The sequence below is a fragment of the Notothenia coriiceps genome, unplaced genomic scaffold (genome assembly GCF_000735185.1).
Source record: "Notothenia coriiceps isolate Sejong01 unplaced genomic scaffold, NC01 NC01_scaffold00022019, whole genome shotgun sequence".
Classification (NCBI taxonomy): domain Eukaryota; kingdom Metazoa; phylum Chordata; class Actinopteri; order Perciformes; family Nototheniidae; genus Notothenia; species Notothenia coriiceps.
In genome coordinates this window covers 486617-507415 of record NW_011354720.1, presented here as the reverse complement: position 1 = coordinate 507415, position 20799 = coordinate 486617, and the positions used below count along the sequence as shown (strand labels likewise).

The following is a 20799-nucleotide window of genomic DNA, read 5'->3' as shown; positions in this document are numbered from 1 at the left end:
GAATACGGCCCCAGAAGGATAGCATGGACTTCATCTTCAAGTCAAGGTAAGACCACAATTGTAATGAAAATAGGATCTTACTAAGAAAGAACAATCCAATATTTAGATGTTGGGTATCCTTTTGTCTGTTTAAAATGAATCGAAGCATCAGACTAAAAAAGCTTTTGAAAATAGCCGAATATTTCGATTAAGGTCAAAATATAATATTTGTAAATCTGACTCTGAAAGAGTCAGTGCCTCACCAGCCATGAACCTCACCGCACGTCACTGATACAAATACAGAGAAAGTCAGTTAAAAATGTTATACTACTCCTTTTACTATAACCAACCTTTTTACCTTCTAATATATCGCCGTGGCACTTAATTCAACTTTCATGGTCTGCAAGAACAAGTACTATGAATACTTCTATACATATGAACATACAATAAACAGTAGATTAGACTTTCTTGGTGGATATTTTCAAAAATAATGCCCTGTTAAAAAAATATAGCCACACAGCATATATGACAACCGGGGATGCTGGTGTTAATGACTTCCCTTACGGTACAGAATATTTCAGTAGAATCTCTTATAAAAGACATAAAAACGTAACAAATGACCTTCTTTTTGTTTCTGCTATGTTCTGTCATAATCAATATGTGTCATTTGTGTTAACTCTAGAGGGGAGGTTATCATAATTGTATCGATCCAATTATGAATTAGTTAGCTGATCTAAACATATGTGAGAGATTTGATCTAAATCACAGACTGCTAACGACACTCCAACTGTAATTCCAGTGTGACTTAATAATAAAAACCACCAGTAATACAGGAAACTTTGGGAGAGACTCAAACTCTAGCTACCTCCACTGTTATGAGACTGCTTCCTGCCACTATGGCAGTACTGTGCTTTGACCCGCTGCTGTCATCCAGAGATTGGTCGTGGGATTGGGTCACCTGTCCCTCCCCATAGTCCGCCAGAGCTCTCCTGTACACCCCCGCCAGACTCTGCCTGAACTGCCCCCTCACTCCCAACCCAATGCAGAAGTACATCAGTGGGTTCACACAGCTGTTAAAGTAGCCGACGCCCTTCGCCACAGGGTGCCAGATTTTCACCACCACGTTCTTACTGTCCACCATCTTCACCAGCAGGAGGCAGTGGTATGGCGCCCAGCAGAGGAAGAAGGCAGCAACTAATGATGCCAATATGCGCAGGGGGCGGGACTTCCCTTTGAGGCGGGTTCGACGGATACCAATTGCGGTAAGGATGTAACAGATAAGGATGACCAGGAAAGGTATCATGAAGCCACAGAGGAAGCGGATTGAGTAGATAATTGGTTTAGCAATGGTGTTCCCCTCCTTCACCTCCATAGAGCACTTGCTCAGGTTGTTCTTCCCCAGGTAGACTTTGCGGTGGACAAAGTATGGAGTGCTAAAGATAATCGCTGAGCACCAGATGCAGAAAGCCACCACCTTGGCGGCCCGTATGGTGCGACGCCGCTTGGTGAGGACGGGATGCCAGACGCAGAGGGCTCGGTCCAGACTGATCACAGCCAACAAGAAGACGGAGCAGAACATGTTGGCGTATTTGAAGAAGCCGTTGAACTTGCAGATGAAGGTGCCGAATGGCCAGTGGTCGAAGAAGAGGTTCTTGGTGAGGGAGAAGATTCGCGTGATGCAGAAGATCAAGTCCGCTATCGCCAGATTCAACAGCCAAACGTTGGTTACATTTAGCTGAGGAGGAGGAAAAACAGAAGCAAAGCAATAATAAAAGTCAATAAAGAGGAAAACAGATGAACTGCTTGGATATTGCTTTGTATTATGCTCATACTCAAAGGTAGATAGACATGTTAAAAGTTAGTTTGTAATTCTTGTTTGCACTGAGCTGATCCTTAGCAGACACAACAAGAATAGGACAATCAGCTTCAGGAAAATATTTCATTTTTATACATTTGTAACTCGTAATACTCTTTGAATCCACCTTGAGCTTGAATCTAACCACCCAGATCACCATGGAGTTCCCTGGGATGCCAAGGAGGACAGTCAGAGCGTAGAGGACCATGGAGACGTTTTTCATGATGGCTTCAGCGTCCTTAATTGATGCCTGGTCATTCTTGGAAGGCTTAAGGAGTGGAAAGGAGGCATTGAGAGACATTGTGTGGCTGGAAAAAGAGAATACAACACAGTCAAAATATTAGAAACTCTGGAGGGAACTTGTGGACCATTTACATGCACAAAAACCTATGACACCAATGTGTACTAGCCTATCACAGCACAGCTGGGCTGTATCATGCAGTACACTCTGGTATTACAATACACTAGTGGCGCATTTCCACTACAGTGCGGAGCGCGGTTTAAGCCGTGCCGTGCCCGTTTTTGGTTGTGTTTCCACTAGGCGTAGTTCCGGCTAGTTTTTCTGGCACTCCAAAATCGAGGTTCGTTCCGGGCCAACAACCGGGCTGAGTATGCTAAACTAGTGAGAGAATTGCTGGCAACTACAACAAAATGAACATATTTTACCGTGATTTAATTGTAATACACGTTTCAAAATGATGCCGAAGTAACAACATACTGATACCGATTAGTAAAAACTATGAATTAATGCTTTGATAAGTCTGCAGACAGACAGCAGGTGAAAAACCTTTTAAAATGCGGGTTTTCTGAATGGAGATTGGCTAAGTTAACGTGGTATATGCTCCGACTGTCCGCACTCACAAGAACGGCCTGCAGACATAAATAAACCAGCAACTGTATTCACCATGAGATAGACAGTCTGTGATTTGTACTTAACTTTTGTCTTGTTTCTGAACAGATATGAGGAGCTGTGAGCTCTGAGGGCTAACAGCTAACGGCTGATGTTGGTTTTGTGTTTCGAATTGAAGATGACGTCACGGCTCCGCCTACACTGCGTTACTATAGTTACTGTCCCAGTTCCTAAACTGTAATGGAAACGCAGCATAAAGTGAGCCTGGCCTACCAAGGCCTAACTATACCGTACTAAGCCGTGCAAGGCCCTGTAGTGGAAATACGCCATAAGCTAGATTGTATGCACAAATAGGATAATAGTTACCCAATTAAAAAAGGAAAATAAAAATGTTTATGTTAGGGTTAGTGAAACAGGCAGGACCCAAATGCAGGTTGAACAGAGAAAAATACCTTTATTGCTAGGTGTAGGTGACAAAAAACAGAACACTACCCTGAGAACACAGTCTCAGACAAACGAGAAACCAACAATGACAGGTAGCAGAAACAGAATTTAAAAAGACACAAGACTAATCAACGAAGCAAGAGACAGGTGAGGAGGGAGGAGAAAACACAGGGGCACCAGGTGAAAACAATCAAGTAAACAGGTAGGAGGGAACAGGTAGGAGGGAACACACACACAGACAGGAAACCAAGGAAAGATTNCTCTCCGAAGCAGTCCATTTCCCTTTTTTTTTGAGACTCTAGATCTATCAAATTTGAAATCAGGTTCAGTAGAGTCACCCCAGAGTTTATCACAATTAAAGCAACTGATTTTGATACTGCTTTATACCAAGCAGTTGCTGGAAAAAAAGTACTGCTTTGCTCTGTTACTGCTCTGCCGTGGCTAACCGTCATTTTGTTATTGGACATTGTTTTAGTAGTACGTTATAGCAACTGGCTTTTCACTGCTCCTTTTACATCGAATGATTTATTTTTGATACGGTTTTAGACAGAAATGAAAGAAACTGCTTTTTACTCCTCTGCTTTATAATAGTTTCTATTGCATGTAGAGACTATCAGTAAAAAAGAGTGTCGTCAAGGTTTTCTGTTTCTTTTTCAGATTTCGGTGGGTGATCCCCACCCGCTATAACTTTTTATATTATATTTATAAGGTTCCGTGTCAAAGGAGTCATATTTTTAAGTGAAGGGACAAAAATCCATCGGTATTTTTCGTTCACTACATTGTAGTTACTTGTACTTTTCCTCTCATTGTATTATCCGGATTTCATTTTGTATTTTGTAGTTACTCCTTTTCAGTCGACAGCTCTCCTCCACCCTGGTTGTAGACACATCTACTTCTTATATCCCAGGGCTCGACAGTAACGGTTGCCATTGGCAATCATTCAGAAAAAATCAACCACTTCTTGGCCTTTGGTTGCCATCAGTGGCAACCAGTTTTAACATAGAGAAATAAAGACAGCAAACAGCAAAATGTGCACCTCAAAAGAGATAAATGTTAATTATTTGTTTAATTAAGACTGATATTTAATTATTGTTGTGACCAGTCGGAACCTGATACTTAAGTTGCACGTGCATTGGTGTGATTACGGAGCCAGAAAGCGATGCACATTTACTCGCGTGCTCGGTGCGCCGTGTGTTTGTTTTACAAAAATGGCGAAGCAAATTAAGTTGTTTGACTGTGGGGTAAAAAGTTCGGCTAACCCGTCAACATCTCAAACTAATGTTCAAAGTGATTCAACTGATAAAGCGTAAGGGGAACCCGAACGAAAAGCTAAGAGGATATGTGTAAAGTCTGCTCCGTTGTGTATTCACTTCCGGTAAAAGTTCCTTCAAAATAATAGTCCCGATCTTATTACTACCAAAATAAAACAACACTTTACCATAAGAAAATATTGGCATAAAAATATAATCATTTCTATAAAAAGGTATTTTAAATATAGTTAGACATATTAAAAGGTAATTTACAGCAGTAAAAAATAATATCTAATTCTTAAATTTGAATGGTTTTCATTTATTTAATATTATAAATGTATTAGTCTGGCCAATCCAAGACTTCATTACATTACATTACATTGCATTTAGCTGACGCTTTTATCCAAAGCGACTTACAATAAGTGCGTTCGACCGACAGACAACGGATGGCCAAGAAACTAGTGATCTGTTAAGAACAGAACAACAGCTGCACTACTGGTGTTTTGTATACCAGCAATTGAGGGTGGACAAGTTTCCTACCACTTAAGTTTCAAATAATTGTGTTAATTACTTATTATTGTAAAGCATTTGAACATTCTTTTGTGTCACATGTTCATTATTAAGTTGATGTATAACTGTATAGTATCTTAATTATTTAAAATATAAGGTGACTAAAAATGGCAACCGTATTTTCAGTTTTGGCAACCAAAAGCTGATGCCTGGTTGCCAGCCTGGCAACCACTTTTAAAAGTTAGCGTTGAGCCCTAAACTGTATGTGTCGACTGCCCATAGTCATGGAAATGGAGGAACAGTCAGTGTGTACAACAGTGGGGCTGATGGTGCTTTTTCATAGTTTTTGGACAATAGGGGTTCATTGAAAAAAATGTATATCAAGGTTTGGCTTTCCACATACCCATCTCAACTTTCTACATTACATCAGGTGTATTAATTAGACCCATTATATATATATGTTTTGTTCATCCCTTTACACAATTAAATGAAATGGTTTTTTTAACATTGCTCAACAGACATCTCTTACATCACTAATTAAAAAGGAAAATGTTAAACCTCCATAAGCAGAACACAATATCAAGTACTGTGTATTCTCTTTGCAAATGGCTTTGCAGTGTTTATTTAAAGCTTTAATATGTCTTCTCCTACAAAACACTTGTTACATGATCTCAAAGAGCCTCTTGTTACTCCATACTGCTCCCAAAATAGATAAATGAAGCATGCGAGAGCATTGTTATGAAATGCTGACTTACATCACTCCTGCTGTCCACATCTTTGAACTTGTCCAAATGTGCTTTGATGGCTGCGAGGTTCTCCTCCTCCACGTAGCTGAACAGACTCTGAACAGCCAGAGAGGTCATCTTCAGGGAGGTGGAGGTATCCATGGCTGACTGCTAACCCCCCTAGACACCACTGCAGAGAGAGAGGAAAGCAGATTAGCATTCACAGAAGAATACAGACACTAATGGTATCTTTCTGGCCAGCAGTGCTGAATGTACAGCACTACCAGGAGAGGAGCAGAGAGGCTACAGCCAGGAAGAGGGAGTGGTGTTTCTTTGAAGTGATGCTAGGCAATAAACAAGTACAAACCCCGCTCACACGCAAACTCAGTCATGCAAATACAAAACAGAGGCTGAGGGCATCTTTTTGCTATCAACATTCACAACATGCAATCAGAAAAGAGGTCTATAATATATTAAAATAATCTTTTAAGTCTTACTGGAAGAGAAATAAACATGGAAATGGTGCTGCATAGATATAGATGTACATTGAATTAAGTATCACCAGTGTTGCTTGAATGCTTGTGTGCACTTGCTTTTATTTGCATATGCATTGTCTTTACATACATTTGTGTATTTATTTTTAACTTTTAAAAAAGGAATGCAGAAAGACTAATTTTGCTGTACAAGAATCTGTACCAGGCTTCAAAAAAGGCACATAGTGTACACATGTAGTGACTCTTTGACATTTGGGACAGTGTATATGTGCCCTGTTTCAACCAGAATGTAAAAGTGTGGTTATAATAGAACATTGGACTGAGCCTGCTCATTATACAAGCGCTACCTTAGGTCAATTGAGTTTAGTTCAGTCTGCCTGCTCATGCTGAAAACATAATCTGTCTACTTAGTTTAATGAAGGCAAGAAAGTCCACTAAGTCAAATGCCACTGAAGAAAAACAATAGTCTCTTAACTTTGATCCTTTGATGACGAGGACAATTGGTGCACTGGACTGTGTTCTCCAATTATATCAAGACTAACCTCACTGCTACCCTCCTCCAATGCCTTAGATTGGACTTTGTGAAACGTATGTGCACTAAAGGAGAAAGGTACTGCTTTGCTTTGTTAAGTTCTTGAATAGGTGCATATTATTTGACTGAAAATGCTTGGCACTGATGGGAAATGGCATTAAGATGTAGTTAAGCAAGTTTTCTGAATCGGCCAAAATCAATGCAGACAGATGGGTTTGAAAGGATTATCTATAATGAGGCTCCACCGTTCTTAAAAATAATTTGAAACCCATTAAGTAGATGAGAATGTTCCTCTCATGAGTCATTGTTAACCTTTTTACACTGGAGTTTAATGGTAGCACTCACGTGGGCCTAGGGAAATATAAGTCTTTAATGCAGACTGAGATAATACAAAATAAAAACACAACATGGTGGATTGACATTCATAAATATCCTAACAATAGTGACTTGAGTTTAGTTTTCCATCAATAGAGTAATTAAAAATAAAGCTTGATTTAAAAAACTCACACAACCTTCCCATTTTATTTTTTGCCTTATGATTACCTTATTCAAGATTGTTGTTTCTCACTAAAAACAAGATGTTTCCATCTGTGATGCTGCCATTAAATTGTTTCTTAACCCCAAAAAATAAGGTGATTACAGTACTTTTTAATTAATTAAGAACATTTGTATTATTATGAATTGCAATTATTTAGTTTATATCATTCCATTCCTACTCACACATGACATGTCTGTAACTATTGGGCACTTACAAGAGCTCCTCTCCTCTAACATACTGTTAAATATTAAAGCCTCTCAGATTTTACATATCACTTCACCTGACTCCAAAACCCACTCAAACATGGCTGTTTTATCCGTAGTAGGGATTCAGCCAATCGATGAAAAACTCATGAATGATTCATCATGTTGGGCTCTTCCATCACGGTCAGACTCACGCCCTGCCACAGCAAAGCATAATTAATCGGCTGCTTTTATTGCTTGCAAGTTGCCTTGGCAATGGGTTTCACATAAAGACTAGCAAACACGCTGCTCAATATTTCCACATAATCTCAAGCAAGCAGCCTCAGGTCAATAAACGCTTAAATGTCACATGCCTGCTGGGCTCACAGTACAAAGGCCCAAAACAGTCAATTTAGTCAAACCCAGAGCTGCCAATCAATGATTAACATCATATTCTTTCTTTTTTCTAAGATATGGACTTGTTTATTCAATTAAGGATCAACTGCAAAATGTATTATGAATTAGATTGTGTCAAAAATAATGGAAAAAATCCTTTGTTTACAATGAAGGGAAAATGAGCCTGTTGACACACCCTCCACAGCCCCTTGTCTCTCAGCACAATGGGTGGATGATAACACCACACAAGAACCAATCAGGTGACATTTCGCTTGCTATCTGTTGAGCAATTGGAGCTTGCACACAACCTTTAAAAAAAACACATACCCAGTAAAAACCAGCAGAGACAAAACACCAATAAATACACTAAAAGCTGTTCTGAAAAAAAAGATGAAAGCAGCTAAAAAAGGTCTCTATAAATCCACAAAACAAGAGAAAATAAAAACCTCTTACCTTGGTGTAGGGTGAAGCTTATATTTATTTGGCTATTCAACACCAATCTTTATCCCTTGCTTACTCGCACACACTATCAACAGGGCACTGCCTTGCTCACGCTCAGCATCCCCCCCCTCACTACAGGCTGAATATTAGATGAGGGGGCTGGCCTACGCCCATCTCTTCCCGACACAATAGACAGACGACCATTTCCATTCATTACATGCACTGGCTCAGCATCCATTTAAACAGACAAAAGGAGAGCAACAATTAGGATGGCGGCTTAATTTGTGCAATTTCATTCAACAAGTTCTGCTATAAAGTAACAATTGGTTGAAAATAACAGGAACAGCTGTCACTAAACAATTATCCCCTTCATCACTTACTCAATTGCTAAAAAATCAGAGCCAAATTGTTAAACTTGTCCTGAAACAATGCAGTTTTGTACAATAATGTAATGATCCAATATAGTTTGCAAAAATAAATCTATTAACCTTCATATTGGGCTATTAAGCAAATACATATGTCACAATTATAAACTATAAGCCTAATGTTATATGCATCCAGATGTGAGATATAGACGGGGAGTAACAACTAATAATTGTGTTTTTTATAGATTAATCTTTATCTTTATTCAAATAAATCTAAATGGTCTTGTTCTGTTTTCTGTCAATCAATGTATGGATTAATTCACAAATGATACACTTTAGAGAATGGTTAAGTGTTTTTAGCATACAGTTAGTTAGAAGAATGCACAGCATAAATCATTTTAAATAAGGAACACTTCTAACAATCAGAAAGAGCATTTCCTGTTGTTCCAGCCCTACCACTCACATTAAAATAAACCTAGGAATATCTGTCACATTACTATCAAGCAGGAAACAACAAGATTCAGGGCAAATCAAATCCTTGATGAAATCTATTCTAGTTTCACTTTGCACAATATACAAAAATGCCCAGATCTGGTTTCAGGTCATGTATAAGTTCGCTATTTATGTAAAAACACATACCATTTGATATAATCAGAAAATGTCATAAAACGTCTTGTCAGCTGTCCTGAAGACACACAAACATGCACTTGGGAGTCACACAGGATATGATCTCTAAATTTAACCAGTCAGCTTCTCATGGCTTGTCATGTGGGTATGAAACTGCTGAGGATTCAGTTCCCTGCTACATGCCAAGAGCTGCTCCAAAAAACAGGTTTACGGAGTCAAACTGAAAAAACAAAGTCTGAAACGGGTCTTTTTGGCAGCAGTATGGCCAAAAATGAGGGGGGTCTGAGAGGTTATCCATTTATCAGAGTAAAAACCTTCTGCTTGAAACTGATCTCTGGTCACAGGAGCTGCTGGAGGGTAACCTAAGGTCTAACAAACAGCCAGCCAGGACACTGTTTAACATGGTGGGGACAAACATACTGTGGGTATTAGCTGCTTGATTCCTGCCTGCAGCTGCAACTGAAATGTAAAACAATTTACATTAGGTATGGTGCATCGGCTACTCTGAAAGCATGTATTTTGTCAAAACAAATAAACATCTGGACAACACAAATATATCACACGTGTGGCCTCAATTGTGATTCTATTTGGAGAGTTCATTTCTACTTTTTTTGTGGTCTGTAATGGACAAATGTACTCAGATCTTGTATTTAAGTAAACAATGGAAGTACCCAAGTGTAGGATTACTCTGTTACAAGAAAAAGTCCTGCATTCAAAAATGTTACTCAAGTAAAAGTACAAAAGTATGAGTATCAAACTAAATGTAAAGTACGAAAAGTAAAATTACTTATTATGCAGATTTGCACATTTCAGAATAATATATTATATTTTTTTATTATAATTATGTATGCATGACAGTGTTACCAAAGCTTGTAAAGGTGCAGCTAGGTAGCTTGTATGTGTTACTCCAGGTGTAACTAAAGTCTTATTTTAGTGTTGGTTATATTTCACATCATTAATCCAAATCTGCAACTACAGATATTAAATACATGTAATGGAGTAAAAGTAAAATGTTTGCCTCTGAATTGTAGTGGGGTAGAAGTACAAAGTAGCAAAACATTGAACAACTCAAGTAAAGTAACAGTAGCCTACTTGAGTAAATGTACTTCGTTACTTTACACCACTGGTAATGGACGTGTTTTGACAGGGATGTTACAAGCAGAGTGACCTCCCGTATTGCACTACTGTCACTAGGAAGCAACATCAAAACACTAAGCTAGCTAACAGGCTAATGTTAGCACGCAGTAGTTAGCTCTTAACAGGTCTGCACACTATTAGGAAAGCGTGACAAAAGTAAAGCGACAACTTCAATTACACTCACCTAGGTTGGTTGGCTCTGTTGTCTTCGGTGTTGTGTTTCCCACCCGGAGAATAAAGTGAGAAAGACCGCTTTCTCACGCCATACTGTGTTTTCTTTGCTTGTGTGTTGAACGGAGCGGCGTTAACCTGCTACAGTAAAGTAGCTCCGCCTCCTACTACAGTTCCCTGGTACCGTACGGTCACATGTGGGGGGTCAGGGCAGGACCCCCCACCCACAACATCCCCCACGATTTCACTGGGATTTGAGGTGAATTATAGGACATATAAATAATCCCACATTTATAAAATAAGGTAATACAAATGTCAAACAGTATGTTGAACTCTTAAAAATTGTCAAATTGATGTCTAATTCCTATTGTACTCCTATTGTATTCCTATTGTGTCTAATTCCTATTTGTTAAGTTTTTTCAAACCAATTCTACTTTTTCTATATATTTTACATTATTTATTTATTTCATTTTAATCTTTGTTTTCCCTTTATTGCTGATAAAAAAGGATAACCAATACAAATGTTTTGTGTCCACTCAATTCAAGTGTTACAGCAGCAGAATCTTCAACATACAAGTGGAGGAATAAGAGGTATTGGATATAATATTGTAGGAAGACAAAGAACATTTCTAAATGTCCAAAGAAAAATAATCAAAAATGACCCACCATGAAATTGGGTCTTTGAGAGTCCTATTTATAATTAAATACAAGTTATTGCACTTGTGATATTTAATTATGTCTTTTTCTGTAACATTATGTGAATGAGTACATATCTGCAATGGTTGTATATTTCAATATATTTTTCAAAGATTGAAAAAAGGAGACCCCAGCACATTTTGATAGCATTTTGTTTTAGACACGGAAAGCATCTAACAGGAAAACTCTTCTTTCTTTTTCTTGCTCATTCAAACTTCAAAAACCTATAATGGGCAAATGCGATTCTATTAATCATTGTATTCTAGTATGTTAAACTATCCAGCAGTAGGCTATGTAAAACCTGCTCCATCTCAACCAACCACAACATTAAAATGCTGCTTACTACTGATCTAATAACGTTATTTGAAAAATAATAAAATTAGAAGTATTTTTTTCTGCACAATCAATGTTTTTGTTACTTTACGTTAATATATATACGTAGCTCAACATGGCTTTGCATCTTTAGTTTCGCGAGTCTTAAACAACAGGGAAGGGACTACAGCTTTGATCTTTCGAATGTCATCCCTGATATTGAACATATAAATAGACGTATACTTTCAGTTTAAGTGTTTAAAAATAATTTCTCTTTATTTGCCACATAAATCAGAATTTTAATGTACTGTTATACAAATCTTTCAATAAATTTCCTTCTGACACAAAAATAACCGTTATGTTACACAGGCACGCACGCACACATACAACATGGAAACAATTGCACACACAAACGCACGCCCAGGCACGCATGCTCACATAAACACAAAACAAAAATGCGCCATTCGTGATTTGGCACTTTGGACATATGGAGCCGTTTGCATTGGTCTGCTGGTTTGGGTGGCCATGCAGTGCAATAATCGCTGTTGGTAGAATGACATCCCTTTACCTTAGGTGGGCCACGTTGCCTACGCAGGTCCCAGGCTACAGATATAGTTTACATGAGACCACACACACACACACACACACACACACACACACACACACACACACACACACACACACACACACACACACACACACACACACACACACACACACACACACTCTCTATCTCNTGAACAGTTTGTGGCTGGGTTGATGGGGGTCTTTTGTAATCCTGAGGGCTTTCTTCCTGAGGCGCTGGGAGTAGAGGTCCTCCATGGATGGCAGCTCCGTCCTGACGGAGCTGCCATCCATGGAGGACCTCTACTCCCAGCGCCTCAGGAAGAAAGCCCTCAGGATTACAAAAGACCCCCATCAACCCAGCCACAAACTGTTCAGTCTGCTGCCGTCTGGCAGGCGGTACTGCAGCATCCAGACTAAAACCACCAGACTCAGGGACAGCTTCATCCCACAGGCCATCAGACTGTTAAACAACTGAACTTTGAAACAACATCCACAACATTAATCTGGCTGCAATTTAGAGATTATTTATCTAATATATTATATTCAATCACTTGCATATAGACTCTTATTGCACTATTCCACATTTTTTCTTATTGTATTTACTTTCACTATTTTTCTGTTTGATTGTGTTGCTCTGTTGGAGAAGCCTGTGTCCTAAGATTTTCATCGTCATAACTGCTCTTTAGCTATGTACGTATTCCAAATAAAAGCCTTGAACCTTGAGTGAAATAAAAATTGCCAATTATACCAAAACGTTATCATATAGTGATGCAAATTGGTCGCTTTTCGGCGCCTCCCTCTTTTTTAAAGGTGATTTGGGTGACTTGTGTAATTCGTGAAGAAATCTAGACGGCAAAATAATTAAACAAGCGAGTGCCTGTTTTTACTGGCCAAGGACAGGTTCCTTGAACACAACACGAGCTTAACGTGTCTTCACGTGGTATATGTCTCGTCTTAAAGGAGTGTATACTAAATGTATTAAAAATTATTATTTATTTTTTTTAATTATTATTATTAATAATAACGTTTGCATAGACATTTTCAGGGGCGGACTAGCCATCTGTATAATTTCCCTGCAACGAGGCTCCCCCTTTGAAAATCCACTAGCGCAGTGTTTCTCAAACCACCCCTTAATGTTGCTCTCANGAGACAGAGATAAATCAAGGATTTTTATTATTATTTACAGCAGGGGTGGGGAACCTTTTTCCTTTCAATTTTTACAACATCCTCCGAGGGCCGTACAAGTTATTGAACTCAATCCCTGCTTAAAAAAACTAAAATCACAGCCCATTCATTTCTCCTTTCTTTCATTCTGTGCAAAGAAAAAGCAACCTCTAAATCCAGATATCTTACCATGACTAGCGCATGCATGCACGTGCACGGTGTGGCATGACCACCACAACAGGAAGATATGGACACAAGATGTGTGCAAATGTATTTAGTATTCTATCCATGTGGACATGATTTAAGTCAGGGGAGGGGCCTAACCTCCTCTAGGGGGGTCCGGGAGCATGCTCCCCCGGGAAGATTTGTTTTTAAATATTGAAGTTAAAAGCATCAATCTGGTGCACTTTGAGAGCAACATTAAGGGGTGGTTTGAGAAACACTGCGCTAGTGGATTTTCAAAGGGGGAGCCTCGTTGCAGGGAAATTATACAGATGGCTAGTCCGCCCCTGAAAATGTCTATGCAAAGTTATTATTAATAATAATTAAAAAAAAAAAATTATAAAAAAAATTANCTTCGAATAATTCTCTCATTTTTCACCATACCTGTGTTTGCATCCCTGATAGTCCAGTGTTAACATGTAGAAAACAAGTTAACCTAGAGGCCGTTTTATGATCAGGGATGCAAACACAGGTATGGTGAAAAATGAGAGAATTATTCGAAGCAGAAAAAAAACACCGTAATATAGCATCTGACAAAGGCCTGTGCTATAATGCTTCAATTAACTGGCTATTCTTTATAATATACTCAGATCAATAGGAGACAGAGATAAATCAAGGGTTTTTATTATTATTTACAGCAGGGGTGGGGAACCTTTTTCCTTTCAATGTTTACAACATCCTCCGAGGGCCGTACAAATGATTGAACTCAACCTCTGCTTAAAAATACTAAAATCACAGCCAATTCATTTGGCCTTTCTTTCATGCTGTGCAAAGAAACAGCAACCTCTTAATCCTGAGACTGCCAAGGCACACNACAAAGGCCTGTGCTATAATCAATTAACTGGCTATTCTTTATAATATACTCAGATCAATAGAATAAAAACCCTTGATTTATAACTTAACATCTCTGTCTCCTATTGATCTGAGTATATTATAAAGAATAGCCAGTTAATTGATTATAGCACAGGCCTTTGTCAGATGGTATATTACGCTGCTTTTTTCCTGCTTCGAATAGTTCTCTCTTTTTTCAACATACCTGTGTTTGCATCACTGGTTTTAGCTCTATGAAACCTGATTACTTATATGATTCTGTTTTCTTCAAGTTTGTATCTTGTTGCTCGAACACACTTATTGTAAGTCGCTTTGGATAAAAGCATCAGCTAAATGCAATGTAATGTAATAGGTCCAAGGTGTTGATAATGTCAGTAATATAAATCAGAAACGGTTTTGGACCTAAAATTGATCCTTGAGGGGACTCCACATGTTATAGGAAGCTTGTTTGATTTCACCTCATCTATATCCACATATTGTAGCCTATTTATCAGATAACTCTTAACCCGTTATTTTTGCTTGACCCCATAATGTTCTAATTTGTGTAGCAGTATGGTTCACAGTATCAAAAGTCTTTCTAAGGTATTGAATATACCAGCTGTAATCATTTTTTTCTCAATGTTGTCGAGGAAAAAACGAGGCCTAGCCATACCGTACTAAGCCGAGCGAGGCCCTGCAGTGGAAATGCGCCATAAGTGGCATCCGGTCAGATTATAGGTTTGGTTCTGTCTCCCGGTACCGCAAAGGGAAGAGTTGTTCAGACTGATCCCAATGTATCTACAACCTGAAATAACTTTAAACACTAATCAATGTGGGTGAAAATATTTAATACAGAGCAATTGTACTTGCCTCAATTTTTTTCTCTTGAATATGAAATTAGGTGAATCGTTCTTCAGAATTAGCTTTTATGCTGAAGTCTGTTTTATTCTGTTTCTTAATTTCAGCTAATTGAACACTGATAAGAACATTGAGTAGTGTTTTGATAAGTAAATAAAAAATAGGACATCCACTGTTTATACATAATCACTAAGAACTAAGGTCCCTCAGGAAAGTCTGCAGATCTGCGGATTTACAAAAAGAAAAGCTTGCATCAAATCCCCTGTGCAATTGACAATTTGACAGTCCTGAGTCTCAAAGTCCTTAAGTTTGTGATTGTGGAGATGGGGATTGGGGCTAAGCAACCATTTGTTGGTTTAGCCGTGTTAAGGCATTTTACCCTATCAACAACAATAAGCAGAAGTGAAAGTTTCAATGAACTAGACTGAGTCACTGTGGTTAGTGTTGGAACTATTGTTGAAATGTAGAAATTTGATAATTTCAAATGATACAGAATTGTGTCAACTCAGAAAAAGGTTGTAAACCAGTGCTTTGGGAACATTCAGAGGAAGAACAACAAAATACCACAGAAGACAAACCCTTATAAGCCCACTGATGCTAATTAAAAGCAGCAAGAGTCAATCCTCCGTCTCAAACAACCACAAACCTCCAATTGCATCAGTCCAGCCCATCATATGTAACCGTGGTGGGAACTAATCTGATGAAACATTACAACATCTACACCACTCCACTGCTATGGTTAAAAGAAGAAAAAATATATGTGTATGTGTCAAATCATTCTCTGAGAGGATGACCAAATGAGATTTTCTTATCTCCAGATACACTTTGCCAAACAGCTCAACACGACACGGTAGGGGTATAAAGGTTCACAGAATTCACGGTTTGGTACGTACCTCGGTTTGGGGGTCACAGTTCGGTACGGGTTTGGTACTGTACAACAAGAAAAAGTAAAAAAAAGTCCCAAATGCATAATTTCAGGTTTGTTGTTGTTATTTATTTTTGAACAGAAGTGCAAGTTTCAGTATACAAATAAGGAACTCTAACATTTTGAATAATTAACTGTATTACACAGTGAAAAACAAACCACAAACAGTACCACACACACTCAGATGGCCATATGATCTATAATGGCTNAGACAATGGTACTTGCGTACCCATGCTGCGAATGGATCTTACCCTCCTACATCCAGGACATGATTAAACCGTACACCCAGCACAGGTGCACTGCCGCTCGCCATTCCAGCACAACAGGCTCGCTGCACCCGCAACTTGCAAGGGGACCCAAGTTCCCATCAGCAAAACACGTGGGTTTGCTATCTGGTCCAAAATGGTGATGAGCTCCCCATTGACATCAGGACAGCAGGAACGCTTACCATCTATCCTGCGCAGACTGAAACTCATTCTCCTTTCGATCCACTTCGCGCGATGAACTATTAACAAAGCACTTATATTACTAATAAAGGACTGGCTTATATCTAAGCAGTTGAGTACTTGAAATGTTTTAGCTCTATGAAACCTGATCATTACTTATATTGTCTTGTTTTCTTCAAGTTGTGTACTTTGTGTCGACGCAACTTATTGTAAGTCGCTTTGGATAAAAGCTGTCAGGCTAAATACATGTAATAAAAGCTCAACCTTGACAAGGACTGAACTGCTTTTCCTGTCCGGAAAAACAGAATTGTCCCACTCTTGACTAACAATCAACATGGCACCTGTGTTCGTGTTCCACCGACTCAGACTGCAAGGAATCTAGGGTGTGACCCTAGATAACAAACTGGTCCTTTCAGCGCAACATCGCTGCTACAGACCGCTGCTGGCAGATACACACTCTTTACAACATCAGGAGAATACGTCCCCAGCTGACCCAGAAAGCGAAGCGCAGGTTGAGTCCAGAAACTCCTCGGTCATCTCACGCCTAGACTACTGCAACTCCCTCCTGGGCTGGTCTACCTGTATGCTGCCCATCCGCATCTGCAGGTCATCCAGAATGCAGCGGCTCGTCTGGTCTTCAACCTTCCAAAATTCTCCCACACCACCCCGCTCCTCCGCTCCCTTCACTGGCTTCCAGTAACTGCTAGAATCCACTTCAAAACAATGGTACTTGCGTACCATGCTGTGAATGGATCTGGCCCTTCCTACATTCAGGACATGGTTAAACCGTACACCCCAGCACGTGCACTCCGCTCTGCATCAGCCAAACAGCTCGCTGCACCCGCACTGCGAGGGGGACCCAAGTTCCCATCAGCAAAAACACTTGGGCTTGCTCTCCTGGCTCCAAAATGGTGGAATGAGCTCCCCATTGAAATCAGGACAGCAGATAGCTTGCACATCTTCCGGCGCAGACTGAAAACTCATCTCTATTGACTCCACTTTGAGCGTTATAACTATTAACAAAGCACTTATAGAACTGGCTTATCTAAAGCCAGTTGAGTAGCACTTGAAATGTTTTAGCTCTATGAAACCTGATGTACTTATATGATTCTGTTTTTTTCAAGTTTGTATTTTGTTGGTCGAACACACTTATTGTAAGTCGCTTTGGATAAAAGCGTCAGCTAAACTCAATGTAATGTAATGTTGTTTTAGATTACTTCCTCATTTGCTTTCATGCTAAAAACTCCAAACAAGAAGAAGACGTGCAAGAAAAACATCTTTCAGTCAACTTGCAAGCATTTATTTTCAGCTATAATTAAATTATCCGTGTCACATTAACTGCTAAAAGGGACAACTAAGAGACCTTTTACATAATTGCTGAATCTAAACAAGGGTGGCAATTAAAAATATCAGCAACAACTCATGGCATAACATCAGAGTTTTGTGTCTGAATACTATCAGACTATAGCTTTGTATATATAGATTGTATCTAGTTAATGTTTTATTGTATTTAAATGTAGTGTAAAGTATTTGGCTCACGTTTTAACTGGACTTAAAAAGTCAATATGGACAAGAAGCCCTTTGTGTAGCTAGGATTTATTTTATTCTCAGTCTTAAATGTATTGAAATTTAAGACTGGGCAAACTCTATCTGCTATGTGCAAGACATGTAGCGATAAAACAAAGTCAACCTTTCATTATAAGGTTAAAAGACAAATATGCAACATTTATGCTTGTATCTCAGTTTGTCAAGACCATGCCCACAATTTTCACATCCATGAAAAAAATGCCAGCCTCGCTGAATAAAACAAATAAATCAAGTAACACTTAGAGATCATCAGGTTAAGAAGGCTCCATGGACTGTTTTGGGGGGAAATAAAAGTGTTTACCAGTTAAGTATCAAACATCCATGACCTAGCATTTGTCGGTTCACACTGTCTGTTGCCGCACATTGGGAATGCAACAGATCATATGACACACAGTGACATCTGACATGAAGACATCAAATGGTTGTTGATATAAATAGCAAGATACCACAGTAACATTTTGTGAGAAATCAAAGATGGCAGAGAAGGCCAACCAGATATTTGGTTCAATGAGGCTGAGGACAAGCAGATAACATTTCATATATTAAAAGTATCCTTACCAATGCGAGCAAATGCAATTGAGCTTCAAAATAAAACTAAAACAATCCAGTTGAGAAGTTAAGTGTGTTTCTGTAGATTACAGAAGGAAACGGCTGCCCTCAAAGGGGAAACAAGAAAAGTGCAGCAACTATAGAACTTCCTTTAAGCTTAGAAGAGAGCATGTAAAGAACAGAATGACTTTGACTTCCTGGGGAAACAGATAAGAAAACTAAAAGTGGAACGAGATTGAGAAAGTTTCTTTAGGATTTGGTAGATTTCAACATAATAACAGATTCAGGCAACAATAGTGGAGTTTTAAACCAATAGTAGCGCTATGGAGCATCTTTTTAAGGTTAGGACCAATTTTCACCAATGGTTTCACATTAGTATACAGGTGGATGTAAATCATTAAAAATTGCAGCAATGCTCAAGCAAACACAGTGAAGAAGAAGAACTGTAGCTATGGTTGTCAACAATACAGCTTTTTAAATCTTTAATGATTATGTTTTATTTTTCAAAAACATGAACGGTGAATTTAAATTCAATTCAGTCAATTACTATTTTAGGCTATTTAATATTAATATATTCTATCTTTCTTACAGGAGTTTTATTTACGTTATGGTTATCAGTTTGAATTGGAAATATTTCTTGTGCTTATCTGATAAAACCGCTGAACGAAATTTTTTGAATTTCTTTTGAATTTATATTTTTATTCTACTAATTCATCCAAAAAAGAAAAAGTATAATTCATACACACAAAGATAAACAAAATGAGTAGAAGCGGGAGGGCCGAAGCATAGCTTATGGGAAGTAGCCCTCCCGTGAATCATCCTAATACAACATTGGCATTATTGTGTCAAAAACGAATAGAAATTAAGTACAAAGTACTTGAATACTTGAGTACAAAGAAATAAAGAAAACTGGAGAAAAAATTGATAAAAGTTAGGCCAAGAAAATAATAAATGCATATATATATATAAGAAAACTAGATATAGGGTCATTTTCTGCACATGTCAATTGTCATGAAGATAATTGTCACAAAGATTCTCTCTAGGGCTCTGGACTAGACTAGAGTGCTTACGGAGAGCACCGGAACGCCGCTCCAGCTCTTCAAATATTGCAGCCAGTACCCATAAGGAGCCGTACACATGCCGCAGTGTTTGCGTGGCTGTGTCTTTAGTTGTAAGCACAGTGGCGATCTGTTGTTATTAGCATCTGGTTAGCTAGCTATGCTAACGAATTTAAAGAGCTTTTCTACAACCAGGTGGAAGAGAGCTCTCTCCTGAGAGGCTCAAATAACCTCAGCTCAGTGAGGTTAAGGCACACCTTGATATGATCATTATAATTATTAATGAGACATTAGAGACTACTATATGACAGTAACAAAAAAGTTTTTAAGAATAACAAGAATAGAGTTTAAAAGTAGAGTGATTTGTAAAATATCCCAAAAGAAAAATCTGCTTACAGTTCTGTTTCAAATGGGTGTTGAAAGATGTACCCATAGATCTCCTCATGTTGCTCTCAAAGTGCACCAGATTGATGCTTTTAACTTCAATATTTAAGAAAAAAAATCCCGGGGGAGCATGCCCCCAGACCCCCCTAGAGGAGGTTAGGTCCCCCCCACTTAAATCATGTTCACATGGATACTAAATACATTTGAACACATCTTGTGTCCATATCTTTCTGTTTTGGTGGTCATGCCACACCGTGCACATGCATGCATGCGCGAGTCGTGGTAAGATATCTGGATTAAGAGGTTGCTTTTTCTTTGCACAGCATGAAAGAAAGGCCAAATGAATTGGCTGAGATTTTAGTTTTTTTAAGCAGAGGTTGAGTTCAATAATTTGTACGGCCCTCGGAGGATGTTGTAAAAATTGAAAGGAAAAAGGTTCCCCACCCCTGCTGTAAATAATAATAAAAACCCTTGATTTATATCTTAACATCTCTGTCTCCTATTGATCTGAGTATATTATAAAGAATAGCCAGTTAATTGAAGCATTATAGCACAGGCCTTTGTCAGATGGTATATTACGCTGTTTTTTCCTGCTTCGAATAGTTCTCTCTTTTTCACCATACCTGTGTTTGCATCACTGTATCCAACCAAGACGAAACGATGTGAAATGGCATAAATATCACACGAAAATAAGAAATAATGCAATACAAACACTTGTTTCTAAC

General features: G+C 38.6%; 1 protein-coding gene and 1 long non-coding RNA gene across 5 annotated transcripts in view; one reads left to right on the top strand and one right to left on the bottom strand.

The window, feature by feature from the left end:
• Window positions 1–243: 243 nt before the first annotated feature.
• Window positions 244–20799, bottom strand: part of LOC104953614 (C3a anaphylatoxin chemotactic receptor-like) — a 22397-nt gene continuing 1841 nt past the window's right edge. The window contains exons 2-4 of one of the 4 annotated variants that reach the window (XM_010780577.1): window positions 16019–16055; window positions 1962–2142; window positions 244–1714 (exon numbers count right to left, since the gene is read on the bottom strand). In XM_010780577.1, the coding sequence (XP_010778879.1) occupies window positions 830–1714; window positions 1962–2135 (1059 nt within the window). In that variant the 5' untranslated portion in view covers window positions 2136–2142; window positions 16019–16055 and the 3' untranslated portion in view covers window positions 244–829. Of the gene's footprint in view, window positions 1715–1961; window positions 2143–16018; window positions 16134–18641; window positions 18726–20799 lie in introns of those variants that run through there. The other 3 variants (XM_010780578.1, XM_010780575.1, XM_010780576.1) reach the window with 3 other exon arrangements.
• Window positions 15406–20799, top strand: part of LOC104953615 (uncharacterized) — a 15365-nt gene continuing 9971 nt past the window's right edge. Inside the window, exons 1-2 of the long non-coding RNA XR_799244.1 lie at window positions 15406–15416; window positions 15555–15562. This is a non-coding gene — a long non-coding RNA (uncharacterized lncRNA). The remainder of the gene's footprint in view (window positions 15417–15554; window positions 15563–20799) is intronic.